This window comes from Cottoperca gobio, chromosome 2, assembly GCF_900634415.1.
Source record: "Cottoperca gobio chromosome 2, fCotGob3.1, whole genome shotgun sequence".
In the NCBI taxonomy this organism is placed as follows: domain Eukaryota; kingdom Metazoa; phylum Chordata; class Actinopteri; order Perciformes; family Bovichtidae; genus Cottoperca; species Cottoperca gobio.
Window position 1 is genome coordinate 6,483,472 of NC_041356.1, and position 19,940 is coordinate 6,503,411.

At 40.0% G+C, this 19,940-nt stretch overlaps 1 protein-coding gene across 3 annotated transcripts; it reads right to left on the reverse strand.

Moving 5' to 3' along the window:
* Positions 1-243: 243 nt before the first annotated feature.
* LOC115019250 (voltage-dependent L-type calcium channel subunit beta-4-like) lies at positions 244-19,937 on the reverse strand. Of its 3 annotated transcripts, XM_029448723.1 has the most exons (14): positions 19,730-19,937; positions 17,958-18,041; positions 10,367-10,537; positions 9,564-9,686; positions 9,311-9,438; positions 7,666-7,742; positions 7,202-7,221; positions 5,943-6,023; positions 5,197-5,255; positions 4,974-5,083; positions 4,548-4,699; positions 3,312-3,407; positions 2,679-2,864; positions 244-2,478 (listed from the first exon to the last, which is right to left on the reverse strand). In XM_029448723.1, the coding sequence occupies exons 1-14, from the start codon at positions 19,790-19,792 to the stop codon at positions 2,215-2,217; spliced, it is 1,614 nt and encodes a 537-aa protein (XP_029304583.1). In that variant the 5' UTR covers positions 19,793-19,937; the 3' UTR covers positions 244-2,214. The 3 variants fall into 3 exon arrangements, with proteins under 3 accessions (XP_029304583.1, XP_029304591.1, XP_029304599.1); XM_029448731.1 differs by lacking the exon at positions 7,666-7,742 and having other exon boundaries at positions 7,202-7,220; positions 19,730-19,935; XM_029448739.1 differs by lacking the exons at positions 17,958-18,041; positions 19,730-19,937 and adding an exon at positions 14,289-14,770.
* Positions 19,938-19,940: the final 3 nt, after the last annotated feature.

Consider the following 19,940-nt stretch of genomic DNA (forward strand, 5'->3'; position numbering starts at 1 on the left):
GTCCTTCTCATCGAACAAACACACACTGCCAGGAGAACACATGAATCAGAGGACACACTTTACTCAGTTTTTCTCCCTTTTAAAAATCTACGGAAACCACAGGCATCCAAAAAGCAACATTACTGTATTATATCTCCACCGTACAAATTGTTCACATAACAAATTATGTTGTTGTGGCTTCTGTCATTACTATATTTTTGTCCTGCTAAGATAACAACTTAACTATCTCATTGTTTTAAGATAACAAATGTTGCTTACTCGCTTTTTTTTTTTTTAATGTTCTATTTATCCTGTTTTCAGGCTTACAATTGGCTAGCTAGAACTGTTTGTAATTATCTCATCTGTAGATGAGATAATTAAGTCGTAATCACAATTTGATATCTTAAAAGGAATAAGATATGTACAGTATATTGTGATAATGAAAACAAACCTTAAAACATTCTCAGCAACCACAGCAGTTCTCTGCTTCCATACAAAGTACCATGTGGGTACGGTAAACTCCTGTCCATGTTATCTTTAATTAACCTTGTTGTGAGGGCTGTTAGACAGTTCAGGTCACCTTCTACCTGCTAACATAATTCTGAATCAATAGAAACTTTTGTCATTATGGCGCCTCCACTTTTGAGTCATGCAATCCACTTTAAAACTCTCAGAATGACATAAACCAGTACTTAAAGTTTTCTGTTGAACTGTTTCAGTTTATAGAGTTACAGGGATCCAGAGATTATCATTTATCTGTAACTTGGGCCATCTTTTCCTTATCTTTTTTACTTTATTTTCTTTCTTTTTTTGGGAGAAATGTGCCCTATACTTCTACAAACATCAACTTGCTTACAGTAAGGTTCTATTTTACGTTTGGAGGGAACATGCTCTGCAGTCAGGACAACATGCCAGCTACACAGAGAATGAGCACGATGCAACCGATCCTGCCATGTCACATTATTAATGCTTTAATCCCCTAAAAACCACAGGAAGGAACCTCGATGGCTGTTAACCAATCGCGCGACTTAACCACCATTTGAACCTTTGTTTTAACGCTGTACGACTTTGATTTCAATGCTAATAAATGCAAATCAACCTGTAGTTTCGGCAGCAGATACTCTTTTAGGTCTATCAAGCAAAAACAAAAAAAACTGTTCCAAGTCCTATTCTTCACGCTGGCACGGCCAAAAATATCAGAGAACTTCCCAAACAGAATAGTTTTTTATGCTGGTCCACATCTCAACAACATCAAACGGCATCTCAAGTAGTATTTTGCTATTTAGTTTTACTTTACTATCGACAGACTGTCACAGCTATTGCCTTCTCCAGCTCTCTAAGTGCTAGCTGTTAACCACAGAAGCAGATTTGTCTTCTCTTACAGTGTAACTGAGATCTGATCCCAGCACCATCAGAATCTGCTCCGCTTGTGACGGTGAGGGTCTTCACCCAAATGAAATCCTAAAGCTATGCTACAGAAAAGCTGGCCTTGCTCAAAGTGACTTTCAAATAGCAAAATAGTTTGGGAATGTGAAGCACCAGTTTTCAAAACTAGCAGCCATATATCATCTGCACACCCCCACACAAACCCACCACCTCACACCTGTCCACACAATCAGGTGATTTAGAAAATTGGACCTCCGTATCTACACCTCATTATAAGAGAATCCAGAATGCTAGGTACAAAATATCAATGAAGTGGAAGCGGAGGTTGATCATCTATCAGCATGCAATAAGCTAAATGGTGAGAGGATTTATACACGGCCCAGGGTATGGGTCAGCATCCTTCAGCAGTCTGTGTGCAGTGGACTTCCCTCCGACCCGGTGCCATGTCCCAGGCACGTCGGAGCCCAAACACCATCACCATCTGACCACTATCCATAATTAGCTTGCTGACACAGGCAACAAGCACAATCTGCGCTGCATGTCTGCTGAGCTTTGTGTACAATCCCAAAAGGTCCCAGTAACATAAATGAAAGGAATTAATTTTACAGCATTAGTAAATGTTGGCATCCTGAAACTCTTGACTACTCGCGCTGTTGATTGACGGGGGTTGCCCTGGCAGCTTGATTAAAAACAAACACCTGATTCTGTTGGACTTTTAAAGAGAAAAATAGCCAGGTAGACAAAACAAATTAACACAAAACCGTACAATTTGGGACCGTCTTGGTTCTGTTGCAGCGTTTATTTTGGAATCTGGGCCATTTGGACCCTGGTGATGATAGAAGCCATGACTCAGAGCCGGTGCCGGGAGTCATGGCTGTAGCTGCCCGGAGAACTGCGATTGCGATGTGGCTTGTATGCATCCTGATAGGGGTCCTGGTAGTCCTGGTAGGGGTCCTGCTGTTCTCGGCTATGCTGTGAGCCAGACGACATGCGGTTGCGTCCCTTGTGCGCCCGCTCGTTGTGGTAATTTTCGTCTGACGTCATCAGGTTGCGTCGTTCGTTCGGGGTAGAGTGGTCTCCCGTGTGGTTGCTCTGTCGCATTCTTTGGCTCTGCTAATCACATGAACATACCAAGGACACGGGTGAGGCTGGAGACAACACGACTTAACAGACAAAGAAAGGACTGGACATCAATGTAAAGTATCTTTATGCCTCTATGTCTCTTACCTTTATCATCTCCTCACACAGTGTGGAGATAAGTATTAAATAACAAAACATTCCCATAAGGGACCCTGGGACTGGTGGATGTGTACCTGCAGTCCAGAGATGCTGGTGGGGTAGGGGGTGAGGGTGGTGGGGCCCAGGTTGCGTCCCAGCAGGGGGTTCAGGGGCGTTGCCATCGAGGTATGGGTTGCTTTCCAGTAGGCCTCGAGGTATTCAGCGAGATGCTCACAGGCGTCCTCCAGCTGGTTCTCGTCCAGGATGATGTCAAACATTTCCTGTTAGCAGCAGATGGTCAGAGGGAGGAAGGCAGGTATGCAGCTACTGATCTTCACACTGACCTTGTGTGTGAGGTCCTGTTGTGTTACTGTGTAAAGACTTATCATTCTATATTAGTATTGTGAATACAGTGAAACTCAAATAAAATACAACATTTAGGCTCATTGGTTGGACTGAACGACCAGATACCTGCCATGATCGGTTGTAACAATGTGAACGTCAAATCTTTACTGGAGTAGATTTTGTGAGCGGGAAACTGTGAATACATTTGGCTAGTTTGCTGTAATAATTCCGATAAGCAGATAGTGTAGCAGGGTAAAATAATCAAATCAATAATAATGAAAGTAGGTAAAAACAACAATAAAAAGAGGGAGGGGTTAAATTGATACAAGATAAGATAAAAACAGTAAAAGTATGAGGCGGTGTATATACGGATGGCCACTTACTGGAGGACACTGGGCCAATTTGTCAGCTGCCACAAGCTGGACATTCAGGTGTTTGCTCTGGGACTTCCCTCTGGACTTGACTAGCCTCTGCAGAACCTGGATGACCGAGTAGGAAAGTACATGATGCTCCAGTTACACTGAAGCAAAAGTATCGCAGCTCTGGGTGCACTCATTTCAGGTCACCCAGTACTCTCCTCATCACGTGATTTCAACATTGAAGGGATTCTAGTTCATAATGAGCAAGGAGAGACATTCTTTTTCAAAGTGACACAGAAAACAACTGAGGATGTCATTGTGAGTTCAGAGCTTTGATGGTGCTCGTTTGTCAGCACAAATATAGATGCAGAAATAAGAAACCGTTTGGGTTTATTATCTAGTCTTTATCTTTTATAGGTCTGAAATAAAGTGACCCGATTGATTTATGCACAAATTCCTTTACTCCCTAAGTTATTGCATTTTGTTTAAATAACCTGACTTAATTTATGTTTGTGTTGACAAATTATTAAATTTGACTACTTTTAAGCCAAAATTAATGACCCAAATATATTGAAAAAAGATCCTTTCTCCAGGTTTTACAGGCGATATTGCTGCTTCCTGTTTTGTCTGTAGACTGTGTAGCAAAACGAGCATTTTGCATGCTAGGAGAGGTGTGGTGTGAAAGTCACCTGACCAGGATGTGACTGCATTTAAACGGGTGCACCGTGTCAAACTTTGAAGACTGATCTGTGATAGTATTTGGGAGCAGCAGACGTACGCTTCCATGCAAAGGTGCAGATTATCGGTGCAGATTTCAGCTCTACTGACTAAATTAAAAGACCTTGCATGTTAGTCCGTGGCTTTACAGTACAGTATGTCATGCTGGTTTGTAGGGAACATTGTGCTTGCGCTAAGCTGCTACACCAGTGGAGGGTAAATAACATCCTAACACAGAGACCGTTACCTTTAACACGTCTAGCTGTTCTTCTTGTTTGTCTCCACCAACTGAATGACTCTGTGGGACAGTAGCTGTGGAGGTTATATCACATGCTTAATTTTCTAATGCTAAGTTTTGTTTTGTCCAGGCTTAACACTATGAGTACCCACTAAATAAAAAGGGATGGGAACCAGATAGCTCAATTAAACCAGCGGTTCCTTTAGTATTTGCCATCAAAAATCTATTTCAGGTAAATCTGCTAATGTCACAGAGAGTTAAACTGATGTTTGACTGTTTGGCGATGTCCTCCCAACCCTCAGTACCTTTGGCGAGGAGACTTTAACATGAACAATTATGGGGGCCAGGGAGGTCTTAAGGAGCTGTGCTGGATGGTTGATGGTGTCAGCGTCCAGCACCACCAGCTGCAGGGAGCGAGCCAACTCAAAGATCCTCTCAATCTCACTTTGCACCTCAGCTGAAGAGACAAGATACAATTCAAATACATGACACAACTTTAGACTTTATCTGCACAGTTCTGTGTAAACAATAAAAATAATTCGGTACTCATTATGGAAATACTCAAAGCTTTCTAGAAGTTATTTCCACGTCACTGTGAAAGACTACTGTATACTTGATTTATTTTCCTTTGCTCCTATTATCACTTTCTAATATGTAGACACATTTGGTTGAATTAGCTCTAGTAGTAAATAAACTGATACACTGAGCACAGTGGAACAGAGTTTTCTTACCTAAACTGGAGCGAGTGTTGGATCGTTCAATGATGGCCCTCTTACTGGGGTTGTTGAGGACAGACCTCTTGGCTAATGATATATCTGCCGTGACTCGTGTGATGGATATCCTGTTAAATGGTGAGAAAGAATAAGCATTTCTGAACCTTATATCACATTTACTAAGATGATATTTGCACACACAGTCATTACAGGGCCTAATCAGCTGTCACATTTGTCTTACCTGCCATCAAATCTGTGCTTGAGGAAGTCGAACAGTGCTTTCTGCATCATGTCTGTAACCTGCATAGAAAAGAAAGTTTGCTGAAGACCGTAAAAAAGTAGTTTTTTCTGTGGTTACTGGGTTTGTTTTGGGATTAAGATGACTGTATTAGAAATGTTAGTCATGATTTTATAATCACATTTTTGTTTGATTTGGATTTTGTAATTTCAAACAATGTAATTCGTTTAGCTCATTGTTTTGGTTTTAATAGCCCACGACTCTTCCAAAGATCAAAGATTTATTGTCTCCCAAGTTTAAAAATCCAGAATCTAACCTGTCCGCATCTAAACTTCCACCAACGAGGATTAATAGCTCTCTCGTATTCCCCTCATCATCTGTGTATACTGAGACAATTATAGAGCTGGATATTGTTCCTTTTGTGCATCCCTTGTACACGACACATTTAGAAACGGTAATGGAAGCAATGACAGTTAAAAGCCAAAAAGCTGCCAATTACACAACATATTTTCATCTGACCTCTTAGTCTCCTTGTTAGTCTCGCTGCAATCTGGATGTTACGTGGGCGCTGACACTCACAATTAACTGCGCCAACAGCGAGCTATTTTAGGGGACTCAGGGAAAGAGGAACACGACTCATCTCCTTTCAGTAATCTTGTGCTTTTTGCACCACAAAGGCCCTTAAATCAGTGACAAAAGTAAAAGGACATTTTTGATTTTCTGTTCAATCATAAGGATGGGCAGCTCACCTCATAACCCTTGAGCGAGGGTCCCACCAGCACCACAGGCCTCATGGAGGGCACCACGTCATACGGGGGGATGTGCTCCGTCTATTAACAGACACATATTAATCAGCAGCCTTAGATTCTTCACAAACCAAAATAACTTGAAACATAAAACCACAATATTCAGAGCAGACAGTAATGGACTGCTGAGTCAGCTGACCTTGAATAAAAAACGTAGCAAATGATAATGTACCTTGTCAAAATGTAATACAAACTAAATGATAATGTAGCACATAATTACAGGCCTATTATTTATATGGTAAATGAGTGACTTGATTTTGTTATATTTGAATAAATGTAAAGGAACATTTTGACAACACATTGTGTATCCTTTACTACATGGATGAATGGATATGACGGCTACTTGTAACATAGTCACAAGCCTAACCAATCAACACAATATTCTTTATGCTGATTGGTATTTCAGGTTCAACATTAAGTATTTAGTAGTGGTTACATTTCACTATTAGGTATTCAGTTGCTTTCTTTGCTTCCAAAGCGGCTGAAGGTATCTTCCTTGTCATTAAATTATTCTAAGGGGAAATAATCCATTTAGATTTTAAAAAGCCATGGCCTTTCTATTAGCACCTTCCTCAGGACACATATTTCCACCGCTGGCAAGGCTCAAAGAATAGAGAACATGTCGCTTGTTCTGCCCAGCACACCGCTGTCCTTAAAACTCTCAGTATTGTTTGTATTTATTAAGGTTTCCTTTGACTTATAAGAAACAGTTTGACATTTTGGGAAATACTTGTTCATACTTGTTGTTAAGCTAAGCTAACAAGATGCTGGCTGTAACTTAGCGTACAGATTTGAGAGCATTGATCTTCTCCTCACTGTTGGCAAGAAAGTGAATAAGCATGTTTCCCACAATGTCGAAACAGTCCTTTAACATCACATAGGTCTGGTATCCTCTACACTTGGGCTGAAAACACCATCTAATATGTGGAATGTATGAAACTAATAGTTAAATACCTACTGCTTTCCCTAAAACTTTATCCAAAGTAGCATTTGGAAAGGAAGTTGCAGTTATAACACTTGGCACTGAAGTACTTTGGCATCACAGAAATGATGACTTGGCACTGAATACTTCAGTAGGGCTGAAGTATTATGTGATATGAGGTTGTGACTTCCTGCCAGTGCTACTGGGTCCTGTCATTTTATGATGGCGGCAACTAGTCTAGTGGATGGTGAATGAGTGGGTTTTACCGTCACCAACTTACCACTTTCTGTTTCTGCTTTCCTGTAAGAGGGGAGAGAAGACAGTCGTCAGTAGCTGCTGCTCGAGGGGGCGTCACCATAAAATCTCAAAAACATGCTTCACATAAGCAACTTTTTATCAAAATTCTTAGAAAATGAAACCTAACAAGTATAACCGACATGATAAACATATACAAAGTATTTCTATTGTCCTAAGGTTATATTCACAAAGTCACATGAGTGCAGTTCAGGGGGGTTCATAGTCTTGTCGTTGGGTGGTTAGCCCCAGTCTCAGAACGCCTGCAGTCCTCAACTGGAGGAAGAGGAGGATCATGGGAAAATGTACCAACACCTCTATGCAGTGAAACGTATACTCTATGCAGGGACATGGGAAGGGTTTAGAGTCTTATTCTCTCTATGTTGTTGTGGTTGGCTCTAAGCTGGCGGCTGGCTATTAACAGCCCTCTCCCCTGACCGACGTCCTCACCTGCTGAGGATATGAGGGGTCGGATAGAGGCAGAAACCTCATCCTCTACACTTGAAGAAGAGTTCCCTCCAGACTTACTGGAAAAGACAAGAGGGGATAAAGAAAGACAGAAACACACCATGGTATTAATGTGGAAAATGTAAAAAAGGCTTAAACTGATCCAGAAGTGTGCATAATGTAATGCACATTTGTAATGAAAACATAAGTAATGCATTGCAATAATAATTAGTAAGCTAAAATGTCAGTCTAGTAGAGCTGTGGTACCGGCTGCATCTTTGAATACAGCATTTGCAATCACTATCGAATGCTTCAGTAATGGTTAAACGGTTTGGGGTTTGACTGTGAGCAGAAAACGTGGCTCTCAAACCAAACTGGCTGCATTTGAATTAGTTTTCCTTCTTTAATGACAGGTAACAGAATAACTTCAAACAGAGAGAAGATTGGAGAAGAAAATTAAAAATTAAAAAAGAAAATAATAATACATTTTATTCACCACTTTTCAAGAAGTAAAGATGCTTAACATGACAAATTAGGTAACAAAAAGCAGAATACAATAAAAACACTGATTTTAACAGTAAGGATAATCAGGCAGAATTTCCAACACCTCTGGAAGGCAGCATGAAACATGTAGGCCTACTGTGATTCAGTTTTACAGTGCAAATGTAGTCCTGGTTAACGGGGTTCAAATGCCTCTCCTCGTCTGTGAGGCTTGGTGACAAAAAGCCACAGAGGCCAAGCTAGTAAGTGAAGCGCTGAAGCCCTCCAGTCTGGTAATATTAGTATTAAACTCAACAACAGGGCTTGAGGAAGTGAATGTGAGTTACTGTACCAACTCTGGATGACAGAACCTTCAAGACACATTACACACACATGGAAACTAAGAGGCTGATAGGACCGCTAGTTACAGCTATTGAAACCGTTTCACTGGTACAGCCGGCATGAGTAGAAGTGATGGAGTAAATAGTCACGAGCCGACCTGGGTCAAAGTAGAATTCAAAATAAATCATACAGAGATTGAGAGAATCTGTGATCAGTGTCAGGAAATAGTGACTGACACAATTAATTGATTGTCAAAAACGTTGTTTTTATTTTTGGTTGCTCGACTAACTGATTAATCGACTAATTGTTTAAGAACTAGTTCAATGTCATTTTATTTGTAAATGGAATCCCTCCAATGACAGACAATAAGAAGTTGTTTGAACATAAAGGTGATACATAAAGCTTCAGCATGGAGATGAAAATAAAGGCAATGAATGGATAATATTTTTATATTTTTGACCAACTTCAGAAGGTCAAGTTCAGCCAGCGAGAAGCAAATAATAAATGCGTCTCTTTTTTTACAGAAAATAAAACAGATTTAGCCAGGGTAATCGATTCCTTTTCTTTCATTGAACTTTATTTGATTATTTTCACATATAAAACTGAAGACCAATTCCTTTTTATGGAACATTTTAAAGTTTTTATATAGCTTATGTGTCTTTTATAGTTTGTTGTACAGTTGTCAGTATACCACATTCCCAATTATTTCAAATAATAATATAAAGCAATTACCTCTAATACAATTTGAGTTAACATTAATTGTTGTGTGACCATATAATGCTTACTTTAAGGGACAAACAGTGAGACGATGTGTTTATCTGCTTACCCTTGGACTCGTCCTCTCTTTTGCTCCTGCTGGAGCCGGATGTTCTCGAGCTTCAGAGGGCTGGGGATGAAGCCGATCTCACAGCCCTCTTTCACTAACCGACCGATCCACCAGTCGTTGTTGAACTTCTGAACACCATAACATAAGAGAAACAAAAACACAAGGAAAATCTTTAAGCCAGTAACTTCAGGTTTCACATATGTTTGTATCACATAGCAGTGTAGACAGCAGGAGTCATGTTTAATACTTGTACCTCTTTTATGTGGAGGAAATCCTTGCCGTCAAAGGAGATGGCTGTGGCTGGAACTGGAACATCCTCATCCAGTGCGCCACAATAGCTGACGTTGGTCCTTACAGCAAATGCCACAGGTTTGGTCTGGAGGATGGAAACACACTCAGTGAGTGAGAGAGAGAACACACAATGCACAGGCACAGTTTCAGAAATCGAGGGTTACCATCTAGTCACAACTCTATATAGTGGAGTCAAAGTATCCCACAATGCATTGTAAAAAGTAGTGTACAACAGATGGTCACGAACCAAGCACTATATACCATCATGTACAAATGTATGAAGACACACAGCTGTTTTATAAAGAGTATTAAGAAGTATTTTCAATGTGAGTATAGTTTGTTTTTCCTTATGACGACGGCACGAAACAAATCCATAATATGCGAGCAGAGCAGCACGTCACAACATTAATGGTGACAAAGTGCTTTGTATTTATTCATTTGGGAAAATGTGGTCTTTATATCATGTATTTATCATGCATGTTGTTATTTATTAGGGATGGCCCACACGGATCCACCAGCTGATTCTGATTGGGCACGTTTTAATTGTGCGCCAGCAATGACATAGCAAACGAGCAGAGAAATTATCCGAGTAACGTCCAAAAAAAACGGTTTTTATTTTGCAGATGAGCTCACTATATGGGAGGATTGAATGTGTGAGTGATTTCGGTCACAGCCATTAACTCCAGTATGGTCAGTAGAAATATTAGTCTGTGTTTTTTAACATAGCAGCAGATTAATTTGGCTAAGTAGTCACAGGTTGACCACCTTGGCTCTCTCCAGTTGAATGGAGGCCTGCTGCTCCTTCTCCTGGCGGCTCTGTCCCGGTCCTTGGCTCTGGCTTGGGCTCTGGCTCTGGACCTGGGCCTGCACCTCCCGCTCCTCCTCCAGAGAGACATCTGAGTCTGATGGTCTGCTAGTATATGAATCAGCTGAGCCCTGCAAAAAGAAATCACACAGTAGGTTACTGGAACTGTATAGTTGGGATTTAAACCCACATTGTTTGAGCAGCAACAATATAGACTTGATTATTTGGAGATATTGTGGGGGATATTGGGAACATTCGCTGACCATCGAAGTCTGTCTCGAGATATTTTTCCATTGTTTCAGAGATCAGATTCAAGTACTACAGCCCTGCTAAAGGCAGTTAAAATAGTCTAAGCATTCATGTCAGCCAGAGTTGCCTTAATGTTCTTCTCCACCAAGTTCAGTGGGCAAAGCTACATTTGCATGTACAGGAAATGGCCACAGTACTGTAAATATGTGATCAAGGCAAGGCTTATGCAGATGAACAATAGCACCCAGCTCCAAATAGTGTCAATTCAGTGAGACCCTTTTCCAATATCAAGGACTTGAAATGAGAAAAACTGGACAGAATGATCTCAAATGTCCATCTGAAAAGACAAAAGCACATAAGCGCTGAGGTTATAAAAGAAGGATGTACTGTAGCTTCATCCAAGAGAAAGCCAAAAGATAGCACTGCAAAGCAAAAGGAGGTCCACTTAAGAAATCTTCTTTATGGGACCATTGACTGTCCAAAGTTTTAGGGTTCACATCAACTTGCATTGCCAAGTCCAGACTGGTGGCTTGGCACTCTGAATGCAGAAGAGGTGAAATGGATGATGTAGAAAAGAGCCGACTGCCAGAAGCATCTCAAACAAAGTGGAATTTCCATTCCCGTGCTGTCAGCAGTTTGTACGACTACACACAGCCAATCTCACACTTCCAGCCAATTCTGGATAGTGACGACTTTGATCACTGCTCCCTAAAGAGGCAGACCGATTTCTGTATCTTTTGGACCAGGAGGTTTCATTTTTCTTTCACTTGTCTGATGCAATCATTCCATATGGTCATGAAACGGGACACTGACACACACAGTGCAGCATATCCACGCCTAGACTAAAGCGTGTGGAAACATCAATGTCCTGGTTAGTCACGGTTATATGGAAGACCAGTTCCGCCAGGAAAAGAAAGAAATGGATGATAAAAATTAAAACTATGCACGGCAAGTCAAAATGATTAGATACCAAGTTAAAATAATGAAATATTTTGGCATAATTACGGCATATTAAGTCAAATCTTTTACTTTGTATCTGACTTTGAGAGTCAAAATATTATCATTTTTATGCCTACGTTTTCATTCTTTTGTTTTTCTTTTCTTGACAGAAGTGGGTTTTAGATGCCTCCTGCTAAACAAAGCCAACACTAATTCCTGGGCTGCAGCATCGAGTAGATGCATGTGTCTGACATCATGCTAAGATACTGTACAGATCAAACATACTGCATATACAGAAGAAATATGCATTTAAAAACACCCTGTGGTGAAACCTTTTATTGTCAGGCCTTTATTCATACATCATTTCTATTTGAATTCTGGCGTTAATTTGAGAGAATTCGCAGTATTTCACCAACAACAGAAGTATATCATGTTCAGCTCGACGGACAAATGTTTCCTCTGCCATTTGAGTTTGATGACACCAAACAACAACATGGAGACAACCCTCCACCCTCTTTATAGGGGAGGACACTAAAGGCTTTATCAGCATAAGTTAAGTTACTTTCAAGTTACTTTAAAAGGCTTTTCATTGCAAATAATGGAAAACTGAAGTCTAGATTGATGCAACTTTTTAAAAATCAGACACTATAAAGTAAAGGGCACAGACACATGATGTCCAGCATGAACAACATAATAGGAGCAGGAATAGTAGAAGGCCAAAAACTGTTAAACTGATACTTTTATCATTCAATTACATATCTCTGCATTTACTCTACGACATTTCATCCAACAAGGGATCCATTTTCTTGAACACTCTCAGGGACTTTTTCCCATTAGTGCCTTGAGACATGCTAGACTTGCAGTATTTAATCCTGCCACACAGTGAGAATTCCAGTAATGCAACCTTTTCTTTTTTTTTTGCTGGGCCATGACTGGACCAAGTGCTTCTTTCAGCTGTGTTAATCTAAACAATCAGCCACTAATGATGATTCAATTAAGGAAGACCATTAGTCTCAAGAAGATCAATCAAGCTAGTCATCCCAGCTAAGCACTTTTTGTTTTTTACAAGCTAGCAGCAGCCAGGTCTGACTTCAGCACACTCCTCGTCTTGATTGTGTGCATCCAATCACAAAGTGGCACCTTTGGGGAACTTAAATTCAGGAAATATCAAGCTTAGTGGGTTTTTGTTCATTCATCACTCTCAAGGTAAACATACAAAATGTTTCTGCTGGACTCTTCATGTTTTTGTTTCTTCTTTTAAAAAAAAGGGACATTTCACCAATTTTACAGATCAGGATCTGTCCACTCGTCATGAGAAGCACTAGTAGAGTCTGTGGAAACTGTTGTATTATGTCTTCTGTGGCTTTGTGAAGTCCTAGAAAATAACCCCTGACGATGTCATAGTGATGTCAACAGGGTTATCTAAGTGTGTGATTCATTTTGAACAAAAAGGCCCGCATAATTTCATTTCAATTGAGTTTGAAAGATGGGTATTTGCCAGACAAGGAGGGTATAATGGAAAATGATAACGAGTTGGATTATGGGAATTGTAGGATCCAATGTTTTTATGGTTTAACCCATACTAGGAACTAAATTGAGGACATGTCGGCCTCTGCTGCTTCAAATGTGACCAGTCTTTTAGTTAAATCTGTCTCTCGTAGGTCTATATTGACTACTACTTTTACAGTCACAAATATAATTTTGATATTGTGATATTACATACACTAGCACACATGCACGGATAAAAAGTGTTGACACCAATTACCCTACAATAGTTTTTTCTCCAGACCATTTTGCCTCCATTTTTAGAAATCCTTCAATCCAACACTAACAAGTAATTCTGAACATCATCTCATGGATCTGAGCGGAAGCTTTAAGGTTGCACCGATAGCATCCGAGCTATTATCCAATGGAGTGGCTTCAGCATGTGACTCATCAGCATCAGAATCCACTTAATGACATCACGATGCATGTTTCTCCAAGCCTTGGCAGAGCCTATACATCACGCAGTCGCAGGGTCAGATAAAAAATACTCTGCTGCATTTTCTTTCTTTTTTCAAAGTGATAAATGCAGAAATGTGATACATGACAATTTATCATGTGACCATGTAATGGGCCTTAGGGGAGAAATGGGTAATTAACATCTTTCCATCTTCCTCCTTGAATCACGGCTCGGTCCATCTCTAAGAGGTACAGAGTGTGATGAACACTAAATGGCTCCTCCTGGTTCTGGTGGTCTCCTGACGTCCGTTCTTACAGGCTTAAAGGCAGATATCAGCCATATATACAGCACAAAAAGAACCACACATCAAACGCACATACAGATATAGATATATATATACATTATTGTGTGAATGTCACACGTCAGTGGCCATCTTCCTAATGTGCACCCCCCTTCACACACACCACCAAAAACCACCCACCCACCCAACCCCCTTCCAGCCAAGCATAGCCCACGATCACGCTACGCTGTACCGTTGGCTAACCCATCAAAGGCCCTGTGTGTGTGTGTGTGTGTGTGTGTGTGTGTGTGTGTGTGTGTGTGTGTGTGTGTGTGTGTGTGTGTGTGTGTGTGTGTGTGTGTGTGTGTGTGTGTGTGTGTGTGTGTGTGTGTGCACAGCTGAGCTACTTTCATCAATAAACACACAGCAAGAGAGCGCAAAAGCAGATTCACACACACATCCAAACACTCACCGCCTCCGAGTCTTCAAATCCATGCAGGTACAAATTGTCATACATGGAGGTTTGATATTCCAACGAGCGCCTCTAGAAGAATGAGGGGGAAATAATGAGAGTGGAGGCGAAGGAGGAAGGAGGGGGCACCACAGAGAAAAAAAAAAGGATGGATGGGGGGATGACGACAATCCCTTCCCTCCACAGCAGAGAAGAATAATTCTTTTTAAAAATCTCCCCTCCTGTTGGATCACGCCTGGTCCTCCGGAGGCCCGTCGCTTGATGGATGCAGCTTCTCCCTGATCTCGCAGTGCTGCTGGCTGGCTCACATTATAGGATGGAGAGGCTCTCCCTGGAGGTAGCCCAATCCTGGCATTTCATTTCATCAGGCTTCCACGCACACACACACACCCACACAGACACACACATATACATATACACAACGAGCAGCAGAGGCGGCAGCAGCAGTAGCGGCAGCAGCAGAGCAGTGGATCCTTCCTCAATATCCAAGCCTGATGACAGAGCCAATGTGCAAGGAGCTGATTGGCTGGCTGGCTGTCCACTCAGCTTGGATGAGCGCTCTCCTTGATTTTTTTTTTTTTTGTGCGGGGAGGTAGCAAGGATGGGGGATGGAGGAGTAAAAGAGGGGAGCAGCATCCTCCATTTCCCTGTTAAAGCTCATCCTCATTCTGCTTATTTATTCTCAAGAGAGAGCAGATAAATACATTCAATCTGGTTCTGATAACTCGAGGAGGTCTAATGAATTTATACACTGGATCCATGTATTTAAAAAATGGCAGTTCATTTTCAAATGAGAATAAAATCATGAGTGACATTTCTATACTCACATTCTCTCGTCTCCATAGAAGTACACAGTATTTATGTTTTAGGGATATTTAGTGTATTTATATTAAGTAAATGGAAGATCTTGGTCCAGGGCAGTAGCCAGGATTTTAGAAAAACTGAGACCAAATTTTCCCCAGTGCACCCCACCTAAATGTTTTATTTGGATTTTCATATTTCATTTGTACAGTTCAATTCTGGTGGAGAAATATTGAAATCATTTATAAAGCTGAGTATCAAACCTCTATACATTATTGACAATTGAAAGCTGGTATTGAACAGTTCACAACCTTTCCAATCTAAATAAAAACATATTTATAATAATTGGCTCGATTTTAATTAGGCAAAGTTCTTTTTACATAATGTGTTGTTAAACTAAGAAAAGTTAAAAAAAAAATGTAATTCTCAAAAATAGGCTTGTAGAGGCACCAATATTAATTCATTAGTTCTTAATTAATTAAGATTGTGTTGGCTGAAAACATATTTAAACATAGTGGGATCAGCCTGTAACATGACCAACATCTGACCACCATGTGACCACCATGTGACCACCATGTGACTACCAAGGTGATGTCAAAATTGCTTTTATAAATCAGACCAACAGTACAAAACTCCAAGACATTTAAATTACAATTATAATAAGTAGAGGAAAGCAGCAAAATCTCACATTTGAGAAGTAATCAGTGTACCCAACGAATACCCAACAAATGCATAAGATATACAAAAATATAGCGTATACAAAATATCGGCAACACGCTGTTTTACGTTGATATAAGGTAAGGCAGTATTCGTTAAGAGCAGGCGGTGTTATGCTGGGGCGCGTTGTTGAACACTGATGTTTTGAGCATGTTCAAAATTACCGGACGTACCCGACGTGTGCTTCATAAGATATGCAGACGTTACGTTACGTTAGACATACGTGAATATAGAATACGTACGTGAATACTTACCTACATAAATACAGTACGTAAATATCTACGTGACTACGTTAGAGGTACGTTAGATATCAGCTACGTCGGCTGACGGTGAACCCTACAGCCAATGTATTGATAACGAGTGGATAACCTGTTCCTACCCGATGTTAAGATGATGCCTGACGACGGAGTCACTTATTAAACGTGTTTCTACAGTACAGCTAGCGTTCAGCATGTTAGCCGTTCTCCAGCATCAGCATGACGTGAACCAGATGGCACTGTTCCAGCTCCGTTGGCCAGACGCTCTGATACATTTTAAATAAGTAAGTGATACGCTATCAATATGTTTGACATACGTATAATAATTTGTTATGTATACGTCAGCTATAACACCGCTGTGGAAAAGTTGGACGTATTTGGACTATTTTGAGCTAGTTGCATATGTTTCTGCCATACGGAACTGTGTGACAGGGCCGTGTGTCTGGCGTGTTCGGCGTATCGTCTGCGTCCTTCAAACGATCACAACTTACCCTTCATTTATATCAACCTATTGCTGATATTTCGTATGCGCCGGCATACGTTTCTGTCATACGGATATGTTTGACAGGGCCTTAACATAGCTAGTATGTTGTTTTTAAAAATGTATGATTTTGGACGACTAAAACAGCATATATTTCATTGTATAGTCATTTTGGCTACATCACTTACCCTGGTTAACATGTTTTACTTTCTGCATTTGAAAAAAAAACATAAACTCTGACGCAAATAAGTTTTCAAACATTTGGTGAATATTCAGCACCATAAAACAGGCAGCCAAAGCAATCACTTTGCTGTTGACCATTACTACCTGGTAAAACGTGTTAAAAGAACTGAAGCTCAATGGAACCCTTCAAAACTCGTATGAACATCAAAAAAGCTCAATACTCAAAAAAAAACAGCATCCTTCAAGGACCTTTTCCAGAGTTAACACTCACTTTCTGTTGACAACTACTTATCAAAACAGAAATGGCCATTAAAACATGTCAAACACTTTTGAAAAAAACTACCATTTAAGTTATTTCCTCCTTTCCCCTCTACACTTGGCAATATGAAGCACTTCACATCAGTGGCAACTTGCAGAGCAAAGGGGGCAGAGTCTGCATATATCTATGCTGACACTACACTCATAATTTGATATAAAAGGAAATAATAAAAGCCCTATCTGTAATGTTTTCAGTTGTTTTGAGGGTTATATAAATTGCTTGTTTTTCAAATTAAAACAGAGAGACAACCTGGCAATAAATGTGGATATAAAATCTTAAAACATATATTGTATGTTTTTGGTCTGTTTTGTATTAACAAAATATGTAATATGTTCTGACACATGTCCTGGTAGAAAATGCATACAGCTGTAAAACACGCTCACCTAAACATTACTGGACAGTTTTAGTCGGCTAAAATAGGTTTTGCTGACGCCCCCGTCAACAGCAGACATTCAACAACATTCAACATTGCTTTTATCCTGTGACGGTTCTCCTGCCTGTTGCTCCAAACATGGGAGCGTGCAGACTGCCATCTACTGTAGGTAATAGTGGCAGACAGATTAATCAGGTCGATGAATGCCATTTTGAGATCATCGGCATCAGCGCTCACAAGTCCGATTATTGATTTATTATAGTATTTCACTGAGCCAACACCAGGGAAGGCCACTACACTGACATTGTATATTTATGTGAGTTTACAAAATGTCTTTGTTTTTTAGAAACAAGCAGCTATCTGCTGATACATGTTGTTGTTAAGTGCACTTAAACTCTATTTTTCATTCAGGTTTTTTTATTTGTTTATTTTTTACCAGTGGTCATTTATTTAAGTGCACTGCATCCTGCAGATTTACTTAAAAAGAGACAATAACAGTGTTAAATAAATGTAAAGGCTTTTCTTTGCATTTCAGTACCTGTCTGAGGATGAAACTGGTGGAGGTGGTGCTGCCATCAGATCTCTTGAGTCGGCTCCTCCTGGAATAAGTCCCTCGATTCACCTGTATGGTGAAAAAAAACAATATCTCAACCAGCAGAAACACTTTTTATCTGCATCTGTTACATCGGCATGTTTGCTATTATGTGAGAGAAGCATTCAATAAAGCCACATCAAGCTTATACACAATGCAAGTTGACATTCATTCACATCTACTTTAGACATTTGGCTGATGCTTTTTCACACACGTATTTAAATGGTTTTGATGTCAACAGTACAATAAGGTTAACTTTACAAGCACACATGTAAGTTTGAATCCCACAGCACCCAGAAGACACATGTAAAACGACCGAATGTGGCTTAAACCGGATGTATTTGCATTAGGGTACATGTTTAACTTGCCTACTTACTTTTCTCTTTCCCTCCTGGCTTTCTCTCTTTCAATCTTTTTCTCTTCCAAAAAGTCTAAATATAACCAGCAGAGTTAATCTCCAGGGATCTAAATTAATTATCTGCCAGTGATTTGCCCCATTTCTGTTCAAGTCTCCAGAGTTAATGACAATGTCACTGTTAAAAAGATAGAACCTACTTCCCTGAATTTATAAAACAGGGCCATTAATCTGGGTCACCATCGCTCTTCTGTCTCTCTCAATGCAAGCCAACAGCCAAGAAGAGATATGAAGGATAAAGTTGGCTAAATCTATGAATACTGTGCTATTAATATCAGCCTGTAGCCTCCAATGATCAATCAAGCTGAAACAAATCATCAGTTATCAGTTATCTATCAGGGTACGATACATTCCCTTCTCTAAACATACAGAAAACACTATTCTAGTATATTTGGTGTAAACTGTGGTATACCTAGCAGTATTTAATAATAAAGAAAAAGCATATTTTTACAACTAATATTTGTTATTAAAGGCCATTATGGTGCTTTATCTGAGGAAAGAGACTGGGACTATTAAATAAATGCTGCATGGTAAGAGAGTTGAGTCTTATAAACAGGAGTATATACATAAGTAAATCTTGCACGGATTAATACTTCAATTTGGTTACAGTATGACTTAAAACATCAGGTGAAATCATGTTGTATTTCAAGAAATACTTTCAAACGGAAGAAAAAATGTAGTCTTAATCAAACTTCTGTGCATATTTGAGTCCTTGAGAATAAGACTGACTGTCTTCTGAGTCATTTATTCAATCGATACCATTATAACACTTATAATAACCTTCATCTGATCCAAATGTTAAGAGGCCTTTTGAATGTCAAAAGGGTAAAATAAAAATAAAGTCTGATGCCTCCATTGTATCCTCTTGCTCCTCTAGACTGCGCTAGAGACTATTAAACAGTTTGGAAAGACTTTATATCACTTTCTCTGTCATATGTAATACTGGATCATACACCTTTATAACAACTGTACATATAACTTTTTATTAGAATATTTACATTTGATCTATAGGGCAAACAACACCTACACTTCTCATGTAACGTTAGTCAGTAAAAGTGACTTTTATGTGAAAGGGAGACATGGCGTATTTTCTGGCTAGCAACTTTTTAATTAAAAAGGTGTTACATCCTCAAAATAAAAAAAAGGTATTAATTCCAAGACTTTATCTTGTTTTAAAGTGTTAATTACACGAGTAAACAGCATTTATAGTATTTTCTAGTGTATTTTCCGCCGATAAACAGGAGAAACTGTCGTATTTTGGAAGTAATTATCCCAGAAGCTTAGCTAGCAAGAAATAACCGACCTGAAAGATGGGCGCTTGGATGCCTTCGCCAATTTTGTTCCGTATGTAGATGTGTCGGGACATTTCGGCCAGGACATCGGTCCAGAGGGCTGGCTGCTCCGGTCCAGTCCAGCGGAGGGGTGGCGGGTTCCGGGCTGCGTGCTCCAGCTTCACGCCACACAGCAGAAAATGAGCGCTCGCGAGCTGCTTCTTTCTCAACGGTCCACTTCGA

What these genes read in the sequence shown, in the direction of transcription:
- LOC115019250 (XM_029448723.1), bottom strand. Translation starts at nt 19,792, where the DNA reads ATGTCCCGACACATCTACATACGGAACAAAATTGGCGAAGGCATCCAA. An exon ending in ACCCCTCATATCCTCAGCAG is followed by an intron (nt 7,222 to 7,665) that starts GTGAGGACGTCG and finishes CCCCTCTTACAG; the next exon opens with GAAAGCAGAAACAGAAAGTG. An exon ending in CAACACTCGCTCCAGTTTAG is followed by an intron (nt 4,700 to 4,973) that starts GTAAGAAAACTC and finishes TTGTCTCTTCAG; the next exon opens with CTGAGGTGCAAAGTGAGATT.